The sequence below is a fragment of the Mastacembelus armatus genome, chromosome 2 (assembly GCF_900324485.2).
Source record: "Mastacembelus armatus chromosome 2, fMasArm1.2, whole genome shotgun sequence".
NCBI classification, from domain to species: domain Eukaryota; kingdom Metazoa; phylum Chordata; class Actinopteri; order Synbranchiformes; family Mastacembelidae; genus Mastacembelus; species Mastacembelus armatus.
The window spans coordinates 8,801,642-8,817,123 of NC_046634.1; the positions used below are offsets into that span (position 1 = coordinate 8,801,642).

Sequence of the window (15,482 nt, forward strand, 5' to 3'; positions counted from 1 at the left end):
AAACACCACTCCGCCCCTCTGAGGCTTGTGCGTAATACGGTTTGGCACATGGGTGCGCACCACGTAAACAAAAGCACATTGTCAGAGTCACTGGCAGCCAGTCTGCAAACCAAGAGCGGGAGGAGTGAGCAGTCACTTCTTCTGCTCTGCACACAGCGAGTGGACTTTTCTGGTCGCGGCTCAAGCGTCATAACAGCAGAGATGGGATTATTCATCTGTGTCCTCCTGCACTGGGTGGAGGTTTAAGGTAGGCCTATTGCAAATTCTACTTTTTCTCAAATTATTTCATATCAGTGTAAAGGCTGCAGGTGATACTTTGATGTTTTTTTCTGTTTCATACCAGAAAAACTTACCAACATACCAGCGAGCGGTACCATCCTCTGGAAGAAAAAAAACAAACATCTGTAGCCTCGAGGTATGAAACTAGTAGCGTCTGGTCTTTATGCAACTCCGTCTCATGACACACTGGAAAAATGCAATTTCAAACGCAGAAGAAATATTTGATCATGTGACCAAAGTTAATCAAATCAAGTGAAAATCTAAGATGTTTGCGAAGGAGTTTTTAATAGTTTAAGAAAATGTAAATATAATGCTGTTAAATATTCGCTATTTTATCTCCTCCCTAAATGAATATCACTTTAAAACACTTCAGTGCAATGGGTTGTTGTGTAGTGATGACAACTTGCAAGATATTTCCTGCGTTGTCTACTTTGGACTGACTGCATTATACCCATGCTCGCAGTGACCATGCCCTGCGTCCAGACCCAGTGCGGATCCTCTCCACAAGGAGCCAGTCCGGCCTCCCAGAGCTCCGGCAGAGAGCGCAGCTGCGACTTCCTCACCCCGGAGTTCGTCAAGTTCAGCATGGACCTCACCAACAGTGAAATCTCAGTTGCAACGTCGGGACCCAGTTTTGGTCCTTTGGCGGACACTTATGGCTCCGGGTATGACGTGAAGTCCCCGTGTCTGTTCCAAATGCCAGTGCAGGGGGAGCTTCCGTGCGTTAAGGTGGAGGATACGCACGGGTGTCCGCGGTACCAGCCGAACCAGCATCAACCACACCAGGCAGACGAGCTGCTCTCCTCCCCGGGCTCCGTTTATTATTACCGGTCTCCATCACCACACACCCACATCCCATCCACCTTCCAAACTCCTCCGGGACACTTATGGGAGGACTCCGGCTCTCTGTACAGTTTTCGTCAAGACTATCTGGCAGCGGCGCACAGGAAAAGCGCACTATCCAGATTCTCCCTCTTTTCTTTTAAACACGCTCAACACGGCAGTCAGAGCTTGTCAGCCTGCCAGATGAAATTTGACGCGTCTCTGCATGTGTCCATGAACCTGGACGCAGCCGGAGCGCATCAGCCGCTGGACAGCGCCGGGGTTTTGGGTTCCACCGGTTTGGGAAAACAGCCCGGTGTGGGATTTTCTCACCCGCTCCAACTCGCCCACGGCCACCACTTCATGGACTACCAGAGCCCTTCTGCTCCCAGCCGAGGACCGCTGAGCTCGGAGGGTCTGTGCGCGGTGTGCGGGGATAACGCAGCCTGTCAGCACTACGGAGTACGCACCTGCGAGGGCTGCAAGGGTTTCTTCAAGGTATGTTCTCAAAGCCACTTTATTTTAAAGGTGAATTATTTAAATCACTGGGAAATTTGACGGCAGCTGATGAGCAAATGATGGAGACCCACATTAAGAGTTGGAATTAGATCAGCAGATTTCTGTCAAAATGATATTTTACAGCCCGTGAAAAGAATATCTGAACATTACTAAAAGAATAAAATACATTTTAACATGGATATATTCACTTTTTATACAAGGACTATGTAACCACGCTGTGCACTAATGAAACAATAATTTCCAGTAATAGGTTATAATGTAAAAATCCCACTGGAACCCAAGACTTGCCTCCTTAATTGGACATTATACTTCCGATGCACGTCTTGATCTCTTGACACAAGCGTTTTAGGGGCAAATGTCCTGTGTAAAAATGGTCACCGACGTGCCATGAATAAAAACCTCCCTCTTCTTCTCTCTGAAGGAGATTCCCGGGGGCGATTCTCCAAATTATGAATGACCACGACCTCGTATTTACCCAGACTACCCTGTCCGCTTGCTGAATGCCTTATACTGCCTTACATGGCCCATGGGAGCAAGAGTGTTGCTGTTAATATCAAAGGACCATTTAAGGCTTTTTACTTTTTACTAAGAGTTTATGAAACTACCTAAAAATAAGGTATTTTATGTTCAATTATTTTAAAATAAATGCTCAAGATAGTTTTTTTTCTCGGCCATTGGTGTTTACATAAAGGGCAACGTTACCACTTATGTTTTTTCTTTTTGTAGGACACTGTTCTGGTGAAAACCTTCCCAAAAGTTCTTCCATGCATCAGATTAGATCCTCCCTCTTTGAGTTTGTGCCCATAGTGAATTGTTTAAATTCATTTTGGTTCCACAGGAACAAATATTGTGCTTTTAAAGTGAACTCCAAATGCAGAACACAAGAGGTCCTAAACATGTCCACACTCAGACGGTTCTGTGGTTTTATGGTTCTTACACATTAGGGCTTGTTCTGTAGTGGAACAGGCAAATAAATCAATTAAAACAGTCTTTTGTCAGATGTCTCAAGTGCATGTTCTGTAAATTTTTAACTTTGTTTATTGAAAAATATCCACATTTTTTCCTCCATTCATGCAGCGTACAGTGCAAAAAAACGCCAAGTATGTGTGTTTGGCTGCCAAAAGCTGCCCTGTGGACAAACGCAGGAGGAACCGATGCCAGTACTGTCGCTTCCAGAAGTGCCTTGCAGTGGGAATGGTCAAAGAAGGTACACAGATCTTCTTAAAAGTCCCATTTCAGAGCTGACACTGGTGGGGGCCTAATTCCAGCTCAACTGATTTTGAAGTTTTCAGTCATAATGTGAGCTAATCCTCAATCACAGTAGTGAAATCATGTGTCCCGTTCATGCTCTGCAGTGGTGAGGACAGACGGTCTGAAGGGTCGAAGAGGTCGTCTGCCGTCCAAACCCAAAACTCTTCCAGACTCCTCTTCGCCCGCTGGCACCCTCCTGAGCGCCCTCATCAGGGCACACATGGAGTCCAACCCTACACCTTCTCGCCTCGACTACTCCAAAGTCAGTTGGTATCGTTACTCAAGAAATGCTCCACACAAATTTAACACAAAGTGAAACTGGCACTGATGATATGTACCATTACTGGTGACTATAGTTCAAGGAGAATCCTGGAAGTCCACTGGGAGACGATGCACAGCACGTGCGGCAGTTTTACGACCTCCTGACCAGATCGATGGAGGTGATTCGGGGTTGGGCGCAGAAGATCCCGGGTTTTACCTCCCTGCCTAAACACGACCAAGACCTCCTCTTCTATTCAGCCTTCCTCGAGCTCTTTGTTTTACGACTGTCATACAGGTCAGGAACACACTTCAGAGATTCCCTTTTAGCAATCAGTCCAAAGCATGAACATGACATCAACAAATGTGTGTTAACGGACCCTCCAATAAAACTCTAAAGAAATGTGGGTGAAGCGTCGAGAAGGCAGTGGACAGGGTAGTCAGACAGTCTATTCACCTGAGTCTGTCGTATCGTTTCAGGTCCAACCCTGAGGAGGGGAAGATGATCTTTTGCGATGGGTCGGTGTGGCACCGGCTCCAGTGCCTGCGGGGCTTTGGGGAGTGGATCGACAGCATCGTGGAATTCTCCATCAATCTGCAGAGGATGAATCTGGATGTCTCCACCTTCTCCTGCATATGCACCCTCGCCCTGGTCACTGGTGAGATGGTCAAAGACACTTTTTGCTCACACTTCACAATTTTTCTTGACACAATACTGGAAATTATCCACCAGTTAACACTATCCTGTGAGCTGCAGCCATGGGCTATGTGTTATTAGCTTATTAAAGATAATATTGTTTACATGGCAAAAGATTAAAGTTAAAGCCCAGTGAAATATGTTTCCTCCTGTGATACTTGCACTACTGGTAGCTGTGGGCAGGCCAAATGTCATTTAGTCAAACATTACATCACACTGTTGGTCTGCTACTATTGACTTATAGCACATGTAAATATGAACAATGTGGACCCGCTTTTTGTTTGTACTTATAGCAAATACCATTGTCTGTGTGTGAAATGGTTAATTAAGTTTTTATATATCTACGTGGGTGTTTGAGAATCAAATTCTAAATGAATTAATTAAAGATGTCAGTGTTATCAGTAGCAGGATGCTATTGTCAGATTATCTAACTGATAGCAGGTTTTTCAGTATATTATCTCTGATTATTTATTACCTAATGTGTGTGTGTGTGTGTGTGAACTGTCGCTTATGGACCTGCAGAGCGTCACGGGCTGAAGGAGCCGAAGAAGGTGGAGGAGCTGCAGAACAACATCATCAAGTGCTTGAAGGACGGCGGGATGTGCACAGACGCCGCCTCCAGCTGTTGGTCCAGTCATTTGTCCAGACTTTTGGAAAAACTGCCTGAACTTCGCACTCTGTGTGTCCAGGGCCTGCAAAGAATTTTCTATTTGAAGCTGGAGGACTTGGTGCCGCCGCCTGCCGTGATAGATAAGTTATTCCTCGACACGTTGCCATTTTAGAGACATGAGAGAAGTGACACTGGGACGTTTTCCGTGTCTTTCAGCGATGGCACTGACTCATTTTCCTTTAATCCCAACAGCCATTCCTGACAGCCTGCACAAAAACATTTCAAAATCTAACATTAAGCCATTAAATTAACATTTCCTAAAAGCAACTGGAGGATTTCCGAGATAAACCAGTTTATTTCAAGAATGTTGATCACTTACTTTTACGGCATTAAAATTTTGATACGAGTTGAATGAGTCCCATCATGTTTAGGCTGTAATGTATATTAGTCAAATAGTGATTAATAGAATTATATTTGGTTGTGTTCTTGGACTGAAGTGTCATTGTCCATATTGTAATAAAATGTTCGTCACTGCTGCAGTTGGATTCTTTATTAGCTGCATCTATGCACTTGGAAATATTTGTGCCAAGGTCAAAGGTCAGTGTCAGGACTCTTTATCTATACAGACAGAAAACACAGCCGACAAATTTCAAGGATCATTTTGCCAGACAAGAAGCTATGTGTGTTTTTATGGTTGCTGGCTGTCTGACATTTCTGCAGCCCTTTGGTGAGATCTGGCATTAAAGATAAAGGTCCAGAATCCAGCAGCTGAATGCAGGCGAAACAAATAAACACAGAGCTGCTGGTCCTTCTGCATATTGTTAAAACAACAGTCTAAACAGGTTGGTCAAATACATGTTAGGTCATAATCCACTCACCGGGGAGAAACACTGAAAATCATGCAGCTGATTTGTGCCCAGCCTGAGCCTGGTCTGCAACAATGTGACACGTTTTCTCTCCTATCTGGACAAAAGAATTGATTTTATGGTTTGAAAGAGGTCTAATATAAAAATAGGCTCATGTTCCCAAGGAGGTTTTAATAGGTCTGCAGATCAATAACTGAGGCTGTTCAATGCTCCGGCGTGGTGAGCAGAGATAGAAATGAATCGATGACCCTATGGGAGAAACATCCAATTTATTCTGATGATGATGGTGATTGACAGGTAGAGAGAATAACAGAAATTTCGCATAGCATGTGTGTAGGACTGGATAATAAAAGTGAGCATCATACACATCTACATGGCCAAAACTATGTTGTTTTGCCTTGTGTTTTTTCAAATAAACTCACAAATATCACCAGTAATGTGCTTCCACCTTATGCTTTGCCCCTTTCCTCTTTTTAAATGGCGATGCCTTCATGCACTAAGCCAGCTGCTTGCAGTTTAGGGTGGAAGAACAAGCCTGCACAGAAACTTGACCTCAACCACATGCAACAGCTCTGAGATGAAATACAGCAGCGATCTGTGCTTTTTTAATTCAAAGTAAGTGCAGATCTCATTAATGCTCTTGGGAACAAACAGGAGAAAGCCCCTGCAGCTGGGTTCAACATTTTGTGGTAAGACTGAAGCCTCATTCTTACAATGAGATGTTCAGTAACTACATAGGGTGTAATGTTGTGTCCATATACTTTTGGACACGTATGCCCAATCATGATTGTAATGCGTGATTGTGCAGAGGTTTTATTTCTGATTGTCTCTCACTGACAAACACCTCATCTTGCACCAGAAACAGGTTGTTTTTGGGCTCCTGAAGCCGCTGGCCCCCAGGCCGACTGTGGCCACACAGGAGCATCAAGTATTTTATCTCGAGAGCAGGACTTGTGGGATTTTTCTGTGAGGCTGTGAGTGCCGACTTTGATCTCTGCATCCATCCCACTTCAATACAGCTCAATCCTTATCACTGCCATCCCAGAGACTGCAGGCAGATTTACAGCCAGGACCCCCCAGTTACTTTCAACATGTAATCCATTATAGATTATTGCAGATTACTGGTCAAATGCTTCACTACCTGTTGTAATTATAAATAAATTTGATGGCAGTAATAGAGTCCATGTCATTGTAAACAAACAGCTAATGAATCTCTGAAATCTCCCCCTACACAGTAAGTGCTACACTATATTTTGGCTATTTAATATTTTACGTTATCAATGGGATATTAAGATTTTTTAGCAATGAATGTTTTCCAGTGAAATCATCAGCTCCTCTAACTTAACAAAACTTAACTTAAAAATACACTGGTAAAAATGCAACAGCAACAAACATACAACAACATACAAGCTGATCCTTACAGGCTAATCAGTCAGACCAGCACTGCACTAACATGATTAGAAAATACTTAAACCAGATTCTTTTGTCTAAGACCTGCATTACTTTAAGAAAACAATCAGTGGATTTTGTAATAAAGCAGATAAGTGTTTTGTAAATATGAAGAGTCCACTTAGCAACTGTTGCTTTAAGTCTCAAAACTGCCATCAAAACACCAGATAACTGGCAGGGATTAGAGTTATTAGGTATGTTAGAGGGTAAATCCTTCAGGGAGCCTGAATCTTTCTCAGTGAGAAATGGAATTAGCCTTCTTTGCTAACAGGACAGACAATGATCTGAACACTTGAATCAGTGTGTTGGATTATTTCAGAAGGAGGAAAAACACACAGAACATCCCAGGTGATGCATCGAGAACCCAAAATGTCCCACTTCACTTCAGTAACACCAGTCCTGAGCTAATCGTTGAAATATTGAGTTATTTGCTGATACAGTGTGGAGGGAAGTTCGTTCCTTCCACAGCTTCTGCTGGAAATGTAACATACATTTTGTTGTAGCAATACAAGTGTTTTTATCTACTCACATTTCCACTGGAATCAGAGCTGCAAACATCTTAGGTTGGACTTCTCTGCAAAAGTTAAAAAAATAAAATAAAATCTGAGAAAAGTTTCATAAACAGCAACATGGATTTCTCATTTCAGCTGCGCAGACTTCCACTCCAGCTTATATATGTCTTTGTGTGTCAGACAGACGGACGATAAGTTTGTATGCATGTCAGTGTTTCATCGTGTGTGCTTTCTAGGCAGATCAAACACTGGTTTGAGGAGTGATTCAGAATAATTCTGAAGGAGGCATCACGGGTCTGTGTGTGTGTGTGTGTGTGTGTGTGTGTTGGAGTGAGACTAAAGAAGAAACATCCTCCATCTTTATACACAAAGCACAACTCCTGCAGCACCCACAGAAACACTGGGCTGCTGTGATCTGCATTATAGAGGATTTCCTTCAGTAGAGTGGGAAAAGTGTTGACTTATTTTTGAGAAAGGTGATCTTTGATGCTTTTTTTTTTTTTTACAGCAGTGGAAGGTGATCGACAGTGACAGCTGTTGTGCTCTGATTTGGTTCACATCTGTATCTACGCTCTGAAAACTAGCATTGAAGCCATTAAGCCAAATGACTAAAGCTGACAATGCAACATGTGCTGGTGATAAAAACATAATTTCATCTATAAGAAATGTATATTTTCTGATGGGGAAAAGATCAGGGACATTTAGTTTTGAGATTGTTTAAAAAAATAGACAATAAAATGATTAATATCAATTCCAAACAAACAAAATAACTAATCCTTGCAGCATCGTAATCACATGTAAATACAGCACAATATCCTTCCCATTTACATGTATATTTCCGCCTCAAGCTTCAGTGAGTTAAGTTGCATGTGGAATAAAGTCCTTTATCATTACTATCAGATTTGCAGCTGACATTTCGAAAAACCTTCCTGAGGAGGTGTAGAGTCATGATCAGGAGAACAAAACATTTATTCTTCTACCTAAGTCAGTCTGTTCTTTCTTTTTGCAGAAAAGCCTAACGCAACTGACAAAGTCATGTCAGACATATTTGTAAATAGAAACCATGCAGCCTGGATTGTACACGATGTCCCTGAGTGTAATTATATGATTGATCTCTCATTAATGTGCCTTTCAGTGTGACCTTTCATATAATTGGGATTCTTGTTCAAATATTATGACTTTTCGTCTCTAATATGGGTCAAGCTCCAAGCCCGCTGGATCCCGGTGGCATTTCCACACTTGGAATTTATAATACAAACATCATTATGGGTATTTTCTCAGACTTGAGGCAGAGTGTACAGCTTGTAATAAGTACACAGATCATCATGTGTGAAACTGAGCTCTCCTTCATCCCATTTTTTTACATTTTCATTAGTGCAGTTTAACTTTACATGCTGACATGTTTAATCCTAAAACCACAGTAATTAATGTTAAACTACTAATAGAAGCTGATGTTTACACAGCACGACGTGCTTGACTTGGCTAAATGATTTGGGATGCAAAGCAGAACAGGGCAAAGACCTGAAAAACTCTCATGAAAAGTGAGAGAAACAGTTTCAGCACTGAGGAAGGTATAAAAGAAAAACAGTCACCTGCATACCTGCGAGGGGGAGGAGGACAAAACGCAAAACTTGAAAAAGATCTCTACGATCTGTCTCTATCACAAACTATCTCTCTTTTCCAAAAAGATGCTTACGGGAGCGTTTGAAGAGGAAGGAGCGGCTCAGGGGATGAAGCTATAGGCTCCAGAGGACTCAGGGGTTTGTTTGAGGATTATGAGGACGTTTACATTCAGAGCTGGAGGCCTGGTGCGAGGAGCTCAGGCCTCTGAAGGCTCCTGGATCAGCTCTGCATTCCTGTAAAGAATGATGGACAGGTAAAGTTCACAAACAGCCAGGACAATAAATGTGGAGAGAAAACTGTCTTTGGGTGAAGGAAACATGTTTTCCCTAATACACGAAGACTCTTCCTCCATAACGGACCAATGAAGATCCAGATAGAAGGTGCTCATGGGTTGCACACATCAGTTCAACACATTGAGATACTCTCACCTCCAGTGAGAACTGCAGCACCCTCCACCAAACACACCCACAAGATATCATCATACACCCTAGTTAATATTTATATTAATGGTGCAAATTCCTAACAACCACCAACAGTGAACCTGAGGCCCCTGCATGTTCGGCAGCTCAGCCCAGATACTGACAATAAATATTACCTGTTTAACTCCCTGTGTACACTGTAAACTGGAGGGAAGCTGGTGGTTTAATGTTGGAGACAAAATCAAAACGATGAGGACGCCATCTAGTGGCTCTGACCTACACACAAAAATCTGAAGTTCTAACAAAGGCTGCGTTTGTTTTCAGAAAGAAAACAAAACATGTAAATGAGGATTAATGAATCATTTTTTTGAGTCCGTCTCAGTTCAAAGACAAATTGAATCAATGTGAAAGGATTTTAGCAAAGTCATGAGAAATATTATCATAAACTTTTAAATCGTAATCACTTGATTGGTGCTTTGGGTTTTATTCTGAAAAGGCCAGAGGAAAAGAAAACAAAGTCTGGTCCTGCTCTAAAATAATAACAAATAAAAAAAAGAGGGGGAGGGTTGTGACTGTAACAGAACAAGGTTGCAGCTGTTAATGGCTCCACCTCTTCTCCTCCGCCCCCTGTAGTAGCTATAAAAGTGTGTGTGTCGCACACTGATAGGACTTCACTCACAGAGATCTCATTATAGGTGCACTGTGAGAACCTGCAAGTTTGAATTTCTCAGAAAAGGACCAGCACAACTGCACAATGGTGAGTCTGGAGTCATTACTATTAACACTAGCAGCTAACAAGTGGTGGTTTTCTTTGGCTAAACTCCAAAAGCTAAATATGAAGCAACTTATGTGATAGTGAGGACAGTTACGACTCATTTGTAACCACTCTTATAATAATGAGAATCCTCCTCTTGTATGTTCTTCCTTCTGTGTTACAAACCTGGTCCTTTGTCCATTGTTTCTACTTTTTTGGCCCCAAGCTGCTTCTGAAAAACACTGTGCCATTAGTACAGCACATAAAAGTGGAGCCATGGAAAGCATTTATGTGTTTAAAGTCCTGAAAGGCACAAAGTCAGTGGAAACATGTTAGCAGACATGTGGCTCCAGCTCCACGAGAGGTTAACTGTTTCCATATGGGGACTGGAGGCCTGTCTGTCAGCAGGGCGTGCTTGTTTGCCCGGCTGGTTGGGAATGCTGATGTGGCTTCCAGCGGCCACTTGTGTACTTCACATTTCTCTTTCTGCTGCTCACCACTGTGCTGATAAGCTGCTGAGCTCCTGCAACATTAGACCTGAAGCACCTACTTTCACATGTTTTTAACACATTTCTGATGTTAAACATGAAGTCAGACATGTGACCTTAAAGCTTTGTAGCTGCGGATCAACATTTTTCACAAGCTAACATCAACTTATAATAGTCTTAAGTCTTAAGTCTTAAGTTCAGGATGTTGACAAACAGTGAGTGAGTGTGCTGCAACTTTTTCAGGTCATTGCGAAAGCAGAAAAAACAGAAGTGAATAAAACTGGTTTGTTGCAGTGTTAACTGTTCTAAACCCCCCATGTGTTGGCCTATTTTGGATGTGGAAAGACAGAATTAGCACCTGGTGTTCCAGATTTATTTTATTTACCTTAAATCTTGGATACAAGGTTTGGATCTATCCGGTCTGGTCCCTTCAGCTACTGAAAAACACACATTAAAGCATGAAAACATGCACAAAATCATTTTGGAGACCTTGAAATTCTACATGATCAGATTTATTTCCACATTTGGATTTTGCTGCACAACAGATTCACAGTACAGCGCTCGACTGTGTTGACACGTTGAGATCCTCACGTCGAGCGAGACCCAGTCCTGGTCAGGACAAGATACAGAGAGCAGATGAAAACTCACAGTTCACCCCTGCTTCTCCTGGAAGTATAATTTTACAGGCCGTGTCCCATAAATATGAACCAATGTGACATGTTGCAACACCAGCAAGCAAACAGGCTACCACTCCCACTTTTCTCATATCCAGCCAACAAATGTTGAAACTCCCAAAGCACACTGAAGGTTCATGCTGAATATAAGCTGCACACTAGATCTGTATGTTGTTGTTCAGCATACTATATTTTGCAGGTGCTTGTTGCATTTTGCAGAAACTAAAAATGTTCTGGGAAGTTGCCCAGAGTCTCTTATTTTAGAAGCAATCAGCAGTTTGTCAGCGACAGAAGCTGCGGAGTCCAAACAGGTTAGCGGGTTAGAGCTGCCGGGGGCGTGTGCGTCTGTGTGGGTCGCACCAATGACACCACTCAAAATAACTGGCTGCTGAGCTGAGCTGCCATGGCCATACTTGGCAGCTCCCATGTCACCGTGACCCCTCCTGCCTTATCACAAGCTTTTTGGGGGCTTTGTTTAAGAGGTGAGGGAGACATCAAGGAAACTAAATTCAAAATAAGCCAAAAGTCTGTCACTGAGAAGTCCAGTGCTGAGGTTTAAAGCTGTGGTTTCTGTCAGTTTGGCTATTTGTGCTGCTGCTGTGGTGGAAACTGGATATCACAACCATTTATCCACGACTTTTACGACTTTATTTCCACATACAGCTCGCAAAGAATGTGTATAATCTAAAATAAAGCAGCTTATTAGGAGATGGGCCATCTGGTCAAAGGTTAAACGTACTGCATGACTGATTATGAGGCTCCTGTGCTCCTGTGCATTGTTGAGTCTTGTTTGTGTTGCAAAAGGCATCACACTGGAAAAACACGAAGAGCTGCACCACCAAGATATTTTCAGTTTCTGCTTCAGGTTCAAAGAACATGAATAGTTCACTGACGTGCGTCTCATCTGAACCAGGTCAACAGCTCTGTCCTCTAAGTTACCCTCCAAACATATTATTTACTTTAGCGTCCATACTGTAAACACAGGTATGAGGGTGCCGCCTGAAGAGCCACGTGATATTTTGACAGCAACACTTGACGTTTGTGTGCTCTCACATTACCAGTGACAGCTGGTAACTGCTGCAATAATGTCAGTGGGACAAAGCCAGACCAGCAAAAATGTATTTGATGGCTGAGACTGATTTGTAATTCACTCACATCTGTAAGACAAAAAATGTTTACTTTGATGTGAGTCATCCTTTAATGAGACTTTTGGCTTTGGCTTCTACTTCCTGTCTCACACATGAGCATTTGACCACTTTCATCTCCTTCTGAAGGGCCAGTTAACCAGCAAGGAGCGACAGCGTTGCATCTAAAAGTCCCTCAGGCAAAATCTTTCTTTCGAAACGATGAGACCAAACTTGTTTCGATCCACAGCGGCGTGCATGCACGCATTGGCTCCCTCCTCCACCACCCACATAACTTACAAGGAACTAGAAATACTTGAGCAGGGTGTGGGAGCACTTTGGCCCCTACAGACATTCTGACAAGACTGTGTTAATCACCACTGCTTGCTTCTTTAGATCACTGGCTGCTTATATTTATCACGCAAATCAGGTTGTGGCACAAATGATGTGGAAATACAAACAAGGTTGAAAAGTCAAGGTAGTAGGTTGGTTCCACCCAGTTTTCCTGGTTCTCAACTGTTATTTGCAGCAGGTCATGACAGGTTTAGGAAGAAATGTTGGCATCAAGCAATCCAGCAAAATCCGATTCCATGATGTTTTGATTTGCAATTTGAACATCTTGCAGCTGTAAATTTGTAAACATGGTACACGGTTGTATAGGGAATAATAATTATAAGAAGAACAATCTATTATCTCCTCTTTTTCTACAGCGCGAGTGTATCTCCATCCACGTTGGCCAGGCTGGTGTCCAGATGGGCAACACCTGCTGGGAGCTGTACTGCCTGGAGCATGGCATTCAGCCTGACGGCCACATGCCCAGCAGCAAACCCAGCGGGGGGTATGACGATTCCTTCACCACGTTCTTCAGCGAAACCGGCACCGGGAAGTACGTCCCCAGGGCCATCTTTGTCGACCTGGAGCCCACTGTGATCGGTGCGGATGTTCTTTGAATTTTGCGGCAAATAGATGAAATCTGCTGTTGTTGTTGTTGATTGAATGTTGTTGTTGTGATGGAAACACTTTGAGGCAGAGTTTTTAACCTTTTCCGGAGAAGGAAAAGCAATTAAAAGTCAACATTTCAAAGACAAGGAACCTATAATCTATAAAGCCATAAAGATTAAACTAGCAGATCATTTCACATATTAACTAGCTCTTTTTGAATCAAAGCATTGGTGTTTATATGAATTTGTATTCTGACCAAAGTTCATTTCCAACCATTCAAATGTGCAAATCAGCAACGGTTCACTTCAGACCCAGATCTTAAAAGCTCATTTAAAGTAATAATTCTGCAAATAAGTGGCCAAACATATATACAGACCAACTGATAACATTCATAACTGCATACACACCTAAATATTCCAGTGTGAAGGGCCCAGTTTATTTTTCAATCAGATGTCACAAAGTGCAGCACAAAAAGCTGATCGGGGAGAGTTTCAACATTTCAACAAAACACATCAACTCCCCTCATGAAGTATTGACATGCTATCATCTTTCTTTTAGATGAAGTCCGTACAGGCACATACCGCCAGCTTTTCCACCCGGAGCAGCTCATCTCAGGGAAGGAGGACGCCGCCAACAACTACGCCCGAGGTCACTACACCGTCGGAAAGGAGCACATCGACTCTGTACTCGACAGGATCCGCAAACTGGTAAGAAGGGCGGCAAGAAAACTTTGGCTAAATAGGGATCTAACATCTTTCTTCACATCATTTATGAGAAGACAGAATATCAATTAAAAGAAATATTTTTAACTGAAAAAAACATGAAAACATTCTTAAATAGTAAACTGTACCTTTCTTGTTCAGTCTGACCAATGCACAGGGCTCCAAGGTTTCCTGGTTTTCCACTCGTTTGGAGGAGGAACTGGCTCTGGTTTCACGTCTCTGCTGATGGAACGCCTCTCGGTAGACTTTGGCAAGAAGTCCAAACTGGAATTTGCCATTTACCCAGCTCCCCAGGTGTCTACAGCCGTGGTAGAGCCCTACAACGCAATCCTGACCACACACACCACCCTGGAGCACTCAGACTGCGCCTTCATGGTGGACAACGAGGCCATCTACGATATCTGCCGCAGGAATTTGGACATTGAGCGTCCGTCTTACACCAACCTGAATCGCCTCATCAGCCAGATTGTCTCCTCCATCACCGCCTCCCTGCGCTTTGATGGAGCGCTGAACGTGGACTTGACAGAGTTCCAGACCAACTTGGTGCCCTACCCTCGAATCCACTTCCCTCTGGCCACCTACGCCCCAGTTATCTCAGCAGAAAAAGCCTATCACGAGCAGCTCACTGTGGCTGAAATCACCAGCTCCTGTTTCGAGCCAGCCAACCAGATGGTCAAATGTGACCCTCGGCATGGCAAATACATGGCCTGCTGCCTGCTGTACCGTGGGGACGTGGTGCCCAAAGACGTCAACGTGGCAATCAGCAACATCAAAACTAAGCGCACCATCCAGTTTGTGGACTGGTGTCCTACAGGCTTCAAGGTGGGAATCAACTACCAGCCCCCCACGGTGGTCCCCGGAGGAGACCTGGCCAAGGTGCAGAGGGCCGTGTGCATGCTGAGCAACACCACCGCCATCGCTGAAGCCTGGGCCCGACTCGACCACAAGTTTGACCTGATGTACGCCAAGAGGGCCTTCGTCCACTGGTACGTCGGAGAGGGGATGGAGGAGGGTGAGTTCTCAGAGGCCAGAGAGGACATGGCTGCCTTGGAGAAGGATTACGAAGAGGTTGGCCTCGACTCATTTGAAGAAGATGAAGAGGGGGAGGAGTATTAAAAACAGAAGAACAGAGCTCAAGAAATAGTTTTAATGTCGAGTATGAGTGTTAATGTTCAGTTTTGACGGCTGGTGTGTAGACCACTAATAAACACGGTTACTGCCAAGCAGCAGTTTGATCCTGTGGTGTTTGGTTTCACTGATCCTACGAGACAGAACATCTTTACCTTCTTTTCTAAATAAAGCTGTTTACACCTACAACATCATCCTTCATCTTGTGCACTAAATCAACATAACATAACCTAATCTATAAGTAGAGTCACTACCTCAACATGTAATTATTTAAACATGTGGGTGTCTTAAATAGCCCCTAGCTTACTAAATACAAAGAGTAGATTAGCACTGAATTCTCATATC

General features: G+C 43.3%; 2 protein-coding genes across 2 annotated transcripts; both read left to right on the forward strand.

Annotated features, from left to right (window-relative positions):
* Positions 1–109: 109 nt before the first annotated feature.
* On the forward strand, positions 110–4,842 carry LOC113127456 (nuclear receptor subfamily 4 group A member 2-like). Its single transcript, XM_026302054.1, has 8 exons — positions 110–247; positions 344–415; positions 743–1,599; positions 2,698–2,827; positions 2,976–3,133; positions 3,228–3,427; positions 3,610–3,788; positions 4,349–4,842. The coding sequence occupies exons 3-8, from the start codon at positions 748–750 to the stop codon at positions 4,606–4,608; spliced, it is 1,779 nt and encodes a 592-aa protein (XP_026157839.1). The 5' UTR covers positions 110–247; positions 344–415; positions 743–747; the 3' UTR covers positions 4,609–4,842.
* Positions 4,843–9,937: 5,095 nt separating this feature from the next.
* LOC113127458 (tubulin alpha-1C chain-like) lies at positions 9,938–15,244 on the forward strand. The gene is made up of 4 exons (XM_026302056.1): positions 9,938–10,062; positions 13,056–13,278; positions 13,846–13,994; positions 14,151–15,244. The coding sequence occupies exons 1-4, from the start codon at positions 10,060–10,062 to the stop codon at positions 15,123–15,125; spliced, it is 1,350 nt and encodes a 449-aa protein (XP_026157841.1). The 5' UTR covers positions 9,938–10,059; the 3' UTR covers positions 15,126–15,244.
* Positions 15,245–15,482: the final 238 nt, after the last annotated feature.

Coding starts and splice junctions, on each gene's coding strand:
- LOC113127456 (XM_026302054.1), top strand. CDS start 748: ATGCCCTGCGTCCAGACCCAGTGCGGATCCTCTCCACAAGGAGCCAGT. Junction 3,134..3,227: donor CTCGCCTCGACTACTCCAAA/GTCAGTTGGTAT, acceptor TGGTGACTATAG/TTCAAGGAGAATCCTGGAAG. Junction 3,428..3,609: donor GTTTTACGACTGTCATACAG/GTCAGGAACACA, acceptor GTATCGTTTCAG/GTCCAACCCTGAGGAGGGGA.
- LOC113127458 (XM_026302056.1), top strand. Junction 13,279..13,845: donor CCTGGAGCCCACTGTGATCG/GTGCGGATGTTC, acceptor TCTTTCTTTTAG/ATGAAGTCCGTACAGGCACA. Junction 13,995..14,150: donor TCGACAGGATCCGCAAACTG/GTAAGAAGGGCG, acceptor TTTCTTGTTCAG/TCTGACCAATGCACAGGGCT.